The sequence below is a fragment of the Chanos chanos genome, chromosome 11 (assembly GCF_902362185.1).
Source record: "Chanos chanos chromosome 11, fChaCha1.1, whole genome shotgun sequence".
NCBI lineage: Eukaryota > Metazoa > Chordata > Actinopteri > Gonorynchiformes > Chanidae > Chanos > Chanos chanos.
The window spans coordinates 1015001-1025000 of record NC_044505.1 but is presented as its reverse complement, the minus strand read 5'-3'; the positions used below and the strand labels follow the sequence as shown (position 1 = coordinate 1025000).

The 10000-nt window shown below is 46.3% G+C and overlaps 1 protein-coding gene across 1 annotated transcript in view; it reads left to right on the top strand.

Moving 5' to 3' along the window:
- gatb (glutamyl-tRNA(Gln) amidotransferase, subunit B) overlaps positions 1–10000 on the top strand; it is a 20921-nt gene that overhangs the window by 7572 nt on the left and 3349 nt on the right. Inside the window, exons 5-10 of the mRNA XM_030788274.1 lie at positions 679–801; positions 2597–2710; positions 3913–3997; positions 6114–6158; positions 7611–7800; positions 9857–9990. Of these exons, the coding sequence (XP_030644134.1) occupies positions 679–801; positions 2597–2710; positions 3913–3997; positions 6114–6158; positions 7611–7800; positions 9857–9990 (691 nt within the window). The remainder of the gene's footprint in view (positions 1–678; positions 802–2596; positions 2711–3912; positions 3998–6113; positions 6159–7610; positions 7801–9856; positions 9991–10000) is intronic.

Sequence of the window (10000 nt, the reverse complement as noted above, 5' to 3'; positions counted from 1 at the left end):
AGAACAGATTTAAACAGATACCATAGACACACAGCCTCTCACAGATTTAAACAGGTACCATAGACACACAGCCTAGAACAGATTTAAACAGGTACCATAGACACACAGCCTCTCACAGATTTAAACAGGTACCATAGACACACAGCCTAGAACAGATTTAAACAGGTACCATAGACACACAGCCTAGAACAGATTTAAACAGGTACCATAGACACGTAGCCTCTCACAGATTTAAACAGGTACCATAGACACACAGTCTCTCACAGATTTAAACAGGTACCATAGACACACAGCCTAGAACAGATTTAAACAGGTACCATAGACACTCAGTCTCTCACAGATTTAAACAGGTACCATAGATGCAGAGGCACCTGAGGGTACATGATCAAAAATGAAAGATTCGACCAGAGATAGTCAGACACATATAGATTAAATGATTTCTGTTCTGTCTGTGCAGCAGTTCATGTGAAATTCCCATTATGTTAGAAAGAGGAGAGTGAAATTTTCCCTCAGTGCGCTGGAACAGAGATAAACTTAGAACATGTATAAATTACCTTCTTTTTCTCTCTGATTTCTCTCTCCCTTTTTCCTCTCATCCCTCTTTTTTCTGGTCATCTCTCCCTCTCTTTCTCTCTCTCTCTCCCTTTATCTCTCCTTCTGTCCATGTCTCTCCTGTAGGAGTAGGGCTGATGGAGGTGGTGATGGAGCCCGACATGTCATGTGGAGAGGAGGCGGCATCTGCAGTGAGGGAACTCCAGCTCATCCTCCAGGCTCTGGGAACCTGCCTGGGGAACATGTCTGGTCTGTCTCTCTCCCCACTACACACACTGATCAGCACCTCCTATCTCTCTCCCCACTACACACACAGATCAGCACCTCCTATCTCCACTCACTCAGCACACACTCCCAGTCACACTGAGCACAGGACAGTCAGTTTAACAGACAGAACATACCAGGCAAATGACAGCTGATATTACTGATGTGACTGATATTACTGATATATAACTGATATATAACTGATGTGACTGACGTGACTGATATTACTGATATATAACTGATGTGACTGATATATAACTGATGTCACTGATATATAACTGATATTTAACTGATGTGACTGACGTGACTGATATTACTGATATATAACTGATGTGACTGATATATAACTGATGTGACTGACGTGACTGATATTACTGATATATAACTGATGTGACTGACGTGACTGATATTACTGATATATAACTGATGTGACTGATATCAGTCATATCAGTTATATCAGTCACATCAGTTATATATCAGTCACATCAGTTATATAACTGATGTGACTGATATATAACTGATGTGACTAAACCCTGGGCTTCTGTCATTAGCTGTACTGCTGTTAGCCCTTAGCCAGTCTGTACAGTCAAATGCATTGTTAGAACCACATCAGAATTCAGTCACAGAGTGCACTGAAATAAGACCAGTATACATAGCCAGTATACATGACCAGTAAACATGTAAATATAACTGACACATGACCAGTATACATGACCAGCATACATGCTAACATAACTGACACATGACCAGTATACATGACCAGTGGACATGCTAACATAACTGACACATGACCAGTGGACATGCTAACATAACTGACACATGACCAGTATACATGACCAGTGGACATGCTAACATAACTGACACATGACCAGCATACATGACCAGTATACATGACCAGTGGACATGCTAACATAACTGACACATGACCAGTGTACATGACCAGCATACATGACCAGTATACATGACCAGTGGACATGCTAACATAACTGACACATGACCAGTATACATGACCAGTGATTGGAGGATGAGTGCAAGTTCAGACTAGTCGCATGCTTAGACAAATCTGGTTTGGTTTAATTTGACTGATTTTCCTGAAGATAAAGTCATGGTTTGACCTCGCGGTTGTGATGGAAGTTTACCTGAATATGTTAGAGTGCTTCAGAAAAGCACTCAGTAAAATGTGTTGTTCTGTTTTGAGCCAGACAGATGAGCGTTATTGGACCACGTTATTCGACAGTGTACAGGATACAACAAAACAATTTATGCAAATCAGTTATTTCTATTCAAGTATATTTGTTGTTTGTCAGAGCTGTGATTCAGAAAGTTCCACATGACTGTCTGTCAGCCTCAGGTTAGACCACTTACACTCCAGTCACATAAAGTAGCTGTCTGACAGGGAAGAGACAGGGATGTGTTTGGCTTTAGACTTCTCTTCTGTATATGTGCTTATTTTGTTCTTTGTGTTTTTCTCTTGCTTTATGAAGTATAACTGCAAGAGCATTTGTGCATATCGTAGAAAGAGTCCATTTCAGATTGTGGCCAGTTTGTCAAGCAACAAATCAAACTCTTTGTCACTTAGTTCTCTCTCTCTCTCTGTCCCCCTCTCTCTCTCCCTCTCTCTCTTTCTCTCTCTCTCTGTCCCTCTCTCTCTCTCTCACCCTCTCTCCCTCTCTCTCTCCCTCTCTCTGTCTCTCTCTCCCTCTCTCTGTCCCTCTCTCTCTCTCTCTCACTCCCTCTCTGTCTCTCTCTCTCCCTCTGTCTCTCTCTTTCTCTCCTGTAGAGGGTCAGCTCAGAGTTGATGCTAATGTGTCAGTCCATCGTCCTGGGGAACCTCTGGGTGTGAGGACGGAGGTGAAGAACATCAACAGTGCACGATATTTAGCCAGAGCAATAGGTAACACACATTCACACTCACTGCCTTTAAACTGACCTGAGACCTGTTACAGGTCACACACACATTCACACTCACTGCCTTCAAACTGACCTGAGACCTGTTACTGGTCACTCACATATTCACACTCACTGCCTTCAAACTGACCTGAGACCTGTTACAGGTCACACACACATTCACACTCACTGCCTTTAAACTGACCTGAGACCTGTTACAGGTCACACACACACACACACATTCACACTCACTGCCTTTAAACTGACCTGAGACCTGTTACAGGTCACACACACACACACATTCACACTAACTGCCTTTAAACTGACCTGAGACCTGCTATAAGTAGCACACACACATTCACAGATAAAGGTGCCTTAGAACACTTAGACAGGCAGTTTGTGACTTTCAGAGAGAAACTCACAGCTAAATTCTCCTCTTGTCACCCTCCCCTTTCACATATAATCAGTGCAGGAAACACACAGTCACTCTGGCACCGTGTGTGAGGGAACACAGCGGCAGAGAGATACAGCTATGGCAGTGCTCACTGTCAACAAGTCAAACTGGGAGACAGTGATAAGACCACAACACACAGAGGCCATCTCTCACTGTCTCTTTCTCTCTCTCTCTCTCTCTTTCTCTCTGTCTCTGTGTCTTTCTCTCTCTCTCTCTCTCTCTCTCTCTCTCTCTTTCTCTTTATCTTTCTCTCTTTTTCTCTCTCTCTCTCTCCCTCTCTCTCTCTCTCTGTCTCACTCTCTCTCTCTCTCTCTGTCTCTCTCTCTCTCTCTGTCTGCTTTAAACATTTGTCAGGCAGCAGAGTGGTGGGTAAGTGCTGAACTCTGTTCCTCTGTGAGCTCTGTGTTCCCCAGTGCGTCCTTTAGTCGAGTTTAATCTCTGAAGGGGAAACTCAGAGCACACTGTTCGCTGACAGAGCTTAGAGAACCTCGCCAATCCACGCATCCTGCCGATCAGCCAGCCGCAGTCTGGAAGCAGCCAGCGTGTGTCCTCTACACGTCTGCATGAGGACATTAGTATGACATGAATAAGTGGTTTGTTGCTGAAGGGGACAGGAGAAGGCTGAGGGTTTGATCTGACAGTTCTTTGTCAGTTTGTCCTTCAGTGAGACGCTGGTACTTACAGACGTTCTGTGCTGTGTTGGTGAACCGTCACTGGGTCCGGCGTGACTTCCGTTCTGTGGTTCTGTGTTCTAGACTATGAGATCCAGAGGCAGATGGAGATAGTGCAGGCCGGGGGAACCGTACTGAACGAGACGAGAGCCTACGATCAGAAGTCTGGGTAAGGAGCCTTGAGAGGGAGAAGTCTGGGTAAGGAGTCCTGAGAGGGAGAAGTCTGGGTAAGGAGTCCTGAGAGGGAGAAGTCTGGGTAAGGAGTCTTGAGAGGGAGGTCTGGGTAAGGAGTCCTGAGAGGGAGAAGTCTGGGTAAGGAGTCCTGAGAGGGAGAAGTCTGGGTAAGGAGTCCTGAGAGGGAGAAGTCTGGGTAAGGAGTCCTGAGAGGGAGGTCTGGGTAAGGAGTCCTGAGAGGGAGGTCTGGGTAAGGAGTCCTGAGAGGGAGGTCTGGGTAAGGAGCCTTGAGAGGGAGAAGTCTGGGTAAGGAGTCCTGAGAGGGAGGTCTGGGTAAGGAGTCCTGAGAGGGAGAAGTCTGGGTAAGGAGTCCTGAGAGGGAGGTCTGGGTAAGGAGTCTTGAGAGGGAGAAGTCTGGGTAAGGAGCCCTGAGAGGGAGAAGTCTGGGTAAGGAGTCCTGAGAGGGAGGAGTCTGGGTAAGGAGTCCTGAGAGGGAGGAGTCTGGGTAAGGAGTCCTGAGAGGGAGAAGTCTGGGTAAGGAGTCCTGAGAGGGAGAAGTCTGGGTAAGGAGTCCTGAGAGGGAGGAGTCTGGGTAAGGAGTCCTGAGAGGGAGGAGTCTGGGTAAGGAGTCCTGAGAGGGAGGAGTCTGGGTAAGGAGTCCTGAGAGGGAGAAGTCTGGGTAAGGAGTCCTGAGAGGGAGAAGTCTGGGTAAGGAGTCCTGAGAGGGAGAAGTCTGGGTAAGGAGTCCTGAGAGGGAGAAGTCTGGGTAAGGAGTCCTGAGAGGGAGGTCTGGGTAAGGAGTCTTGAGAGGGAGAAGTCTGGGTAAGGAGTCCTGAGAGGGAGGTCTGGGTAAGGAGTCTTGAGAGGGAGAAGTCTGGGTAAGGAGTCCTGAGAGGGAGAAGTCTGGGTAAGGAGTCCTGAGAGGGAGAAGTCTGGGTAAGGAGTCCTGAGAGGGAGGAGTCTGGGTAAGGAGTCTTGAGAGGGAGAAGTCTGGGTAAGGAGTCCTGAGAGGGAGAAGTCTGGGTAAGGAGTCCTGAGAGGGAGGTCTGGGTAAGGAGCCTTGAGAGGGAGAAGTCTGGGTAAGGAGTCCTGAGAGGGAGAAGTCTGGGTAAGGAGTCCTGAGAGGGAGGTCTGGGTAAGGAGTCCTGAGAGGGAGAAGTCTGGGTAAGGAGTCCTGAGAGGGAGGTCTGGGTAAGGAGTCCTGAGAGGGAGAAGTCTGGGTAAGGAGTCCTGAGAGGGAGAAGTCTGGGTAAGGAGTCCTGAGAGGGAGAAGTCTGGGTAAGGAGTCCTGAGAGGGAGAAGTTTGGGTAAGGAGTCCTGAGAGGGAGGAGTCTGGGTAAGGAGTCCTGAGAGGGAGAAGTCTGGGTAAGGAGTCCTGAGAGGGAGAAGTTTGGGTAAGGAGTCCTGAGAGGGACAAAACTACACAAACTGCACTCCACTGAAAACCACAGCCAAAGACGGGGAATATCACTTTCATTTTAATTTCAGCATATGATCAGTGGAGGTAAAATGTTGCTTTAGGATGGAAATATTGCGTTGGTGACTGGCGGCATATTTGAGTAACAGTTGACATAATGTAGTGTTTGGATTTGCTTTGCACTGATTGGTTGATCTGTGATATGAAGGTTATGACTGAGAGTGTAGAGACAGTGATGATGTCACTGCTGACGTGTCAGACTCATTACACACCTCACATATGACAGAGAGACACAGATGCACTAAACACACAGACACAGATTTCTGTCTGCTAACAGTCTCTGCCTGGGAACGAGAGACCGAGGAGATGAATTGGCCCATTTAGACTGTGTGTGTGTGTGTGTGTGTGTGTGTGTGTGTCTGGGGCCTGATTGGAGCCATAAGCCCATGAAATGATGCAGCTCTTACACAGCTGTGTCACGGCTTTTTATCACCTCAGATACACACACACACACATGCACGCACGCACACACACACATGCGCACACGCACAAATCACCTGTCTCTAGTCGACATTGTTGACCAAACAAACAGAGAAGAGTGTCAGTGCTTTACAGGGAGACTTTGCTTTTAAAAGACACTGTGTGTGTGTGTGAGTTTATCTGTGATGAGTAACTGACTGTTTGTCTCTGTTAGAAACACGGTCCCAATGAGAGACAAGGAAGGTCTTCAGGACTACAGGTGAGTGTCCGTGAAAACCAGCCTCACACCTGACCTCATCTCTCTACCTGACCACTCCTGTAAAATACACACATACAGCATATACACACACATACACAGAGCATACAGCATATAGTATTTATATTCCATATATATACACACACATACTGCATACACACACACACACATACAGCATATAGGATGTATGTACACCACATATACACACACACAGTATATAGGATGTCATATGATATATTCACACACATACAGCATATAGGATATATATACCGTATACACAAACACACAGAGTGTATAGCATATATGTACCATTTGTGTACGCACATAATAGACAGGACTTATAGACCATATACGCACACACAAATAGCATACAGGATGGGTAACTTATGTCATTTCATAAAGGAGAGGAGAGAGAGAGAGAGAGAGAGTGATGAAGTGAGGAGGTGTGTTAGAGGAGGTGAGGGTGTGTGTGGGTGGGAGGAGAGAAGGAGGATAAAGGGATGGATGGATGGATGGATGGATGGATGGATGGATGGAATATCGGGGGGGGTTTGAGTGAGGGAAGACTTCAGTAGATGGTTTGTGTGATAAATGAGAGAATAGTGAATCTGTTCTGTTACAGATCTAAGAACAGACCACACCACAACGTGTGTGTGTGTCTGTGTGTGTGTGCGCGTGTGTGTGTGTGTCTGTGTGTGTGCACGTGGGTGTGTGTGTGTGTGTCTGTGTGTGTGCGCGTGTGTGTGCGCGTGTATGTGCGTGTGTGTGTGTGCGCGTGCGCGTGTATGTGCGCATGTGGTGTGCGTGTGGTGTGTGTGTGTGTGTGTGTGTGTGTGTGTGCGCGTGCGTGTGACATCTGACACATGGACAACACATGTGTCTCTCCACCTAATAAACGTTCTGTCTGTGTGTGTGTGTGTGTGTGTGGTGTGTCTCTGTGTGTGTGTGGTGTGTGTGTCGTGTGTCTGTGTGTGTGTGTGTGTGTGTTGTCTGTGTGTTCTCCACCATCTCTCCCCTCAAAAGAATGTTTTTTATCTCTCCATTCATCCTTCCTTCACCCAGCCTCACCTTGGTCTCTGCCTGACACCGGGACATCTCTCAGACTTCACTTTGTTTTGTATTGATTTTCTCTCCTTTTCTTACGACTTCATTCTGTCCCTTCATCTAGAAATAGAAAAAAAAGATTTTATCCAACCTTGGTCTCACTCTCCTTTCAGACGGCACGTTCTCTCTCACTAATCTCTCCATCTCTTCTCTCTCCATCTCTCTCTCTCTCTCTCTCTCTCTCTCTCTCTCTCTCTTTCTCTTCCCCCTCAATCTCTCTCTCTCTCTTTCTCTCTCTCTCCATCTTTCTCTCTCTTTCTCTTCCCCCTCAATTTCTCTCTCTCTCTTTCTCTCTCTCTCCCCCTCCATCTCCCTCTCTCTCTCTCTCTCTCTCTCTCTCTCTCTCTCTAGGTTCATGCCAGAGCCAAACCTGCCCCCTCTGTTGCTGTATGACAGTGAGAATGTTCCGGAGGGTCTAGACCCCACCCAGGTGGTGTTGATTGACAGACTGAGGGCGGAGTTACCTGAGCTGCCTGGTATAAAGAGGGCGAGATTGGTGGAGACTTACGGCATTCTGCCTGAACACAGCTTTATTTTAGTGGTGAGACAGACACACACACACACACACAAACACACACAGCTTTATTTTAGTGGTGAGACAGACACACACACACACACACACACAAACACACACAGCTTTATTTTAGTGGTGAGACAGACACACACACACACACACACACAAACACACACACACATACACACACACATACATACACAGCTTTATTTTAGTGGTGAGACACACACACACACACACACACACACACACACACACACACACACACACACATACATACACAGCTTTATTTTAGTGGTGAGACAGACACACACACACACACACACACACACATACACACACACATACATACACAGCTTTATTTGAGTGGTGAGACACACACACACACACATACACAGCTTTATTTTAGTGGTGAGACACACACACACACACACACATACACAGCTTTATTTTAGTGGTGAGACACACACACACATACACAGCTTTATTTTAGTGGTGAGACACGCACACACACACACACACACACATACATACACAGCTTTATTTTAGTGGTGAGACACACACACACACACACATACACAGCTTTATTTTAGTGGTGAGACACACACACACACACACACATACACAGCTTTATTTTAGTGGTGAGACACACACACATACACAGCTTTATTTTAGTGGTGAGACACACACACACACACATACATACACAGCTTTATTTTAGTGGTGAGACACACACACATACACAGCTTTATTTTAGTGGTGAGACAGACACACACACATACACAGTGACAGGGTCATGCATGGGGTCTGTATGTGGGGGGTGTGGCACTGAATAGAGTAACCAACTTACTGATCAACTCAAGCACACTTACATATTCTATTACACTTCTGTCTCCGGCCAGCAGAGGGCGCTAAACAACATTTAAACGCACCGTTTTCTTTTCCTCATAATTACACCATCATCATTCCACTCAAATACTCAGAACTTACTCACAGTAAACACAATACACACACATGCATCTCACGCGTTTCACACCAGAGTTATCCTCAACATACAGACAGACTGCACAGTTCACTGGGGTTTATGTCTCACAATGTGACAGGTCCTCTCATCTCAAATATACATAACGGATCTAAGACGGCTCTGCATGGGCCTCACACACACACACACACACACTTACGCACACAGACATATAACACACACACACACACACACTTACGCACTCACACACACACACACACACACACACACACACTTACGCACTCACACACACTCATGCACACAGACATATAACACACACACACACACACACTTACACACTCACACACACACATGCACACAGACATATAACACACACACACACACACACTTACGCACTCACACACACACATGCACACACACACACACACACACACTAACGCACTCACACACACACATGCACACAGACATATTACACACACACACATGCACACAGACATATAACACACACACACATACACACTAACGCACTCACACACACACATGCACACAGACATATAACACACACACACACTTACGCGCTCACGTACACACATTTACACGCTGACATACACACATGCACATAGACATATAACACATACACACCCACACACACACACACACACACTTATGCACTCACACACACACATGCACACAGACATATAACACACACACACACATGCACATAGACATATAACACACACACACTTACGCGCTCACGTACACACACTTACACGCTGACATACACACATGCACATAGACATATAACACACACACACACACATGCACATAGACATATAACACACACACACACACGCGCTCACGTACACACACTTACACGCTGACATACACACATGCACATAGACATATAACACACATACACACACATGCACATAGACATATAACACACACACACATGCACATAGACATATAACACACACACACACATGCACATAGACATATAACACACACACACATGCACATAGACATATAACACACACACACATGCATTCTCACATACACATTAGACTCACTCACACGCTCTCTGCCTTTGCTTTGGTCCAGAATGAGGATGGCCTCGTGGATTATTTTGAGAGCGTTGTCAAGGAGACCAAGGCTGAACCGAGGAAGGTGATTGGCTGGGTGATGCAGGAGCTGCTGGGGGCCCTGAACCAGCAGAACCTCCGAGTCAGCCAGAGGTCAGTAAAC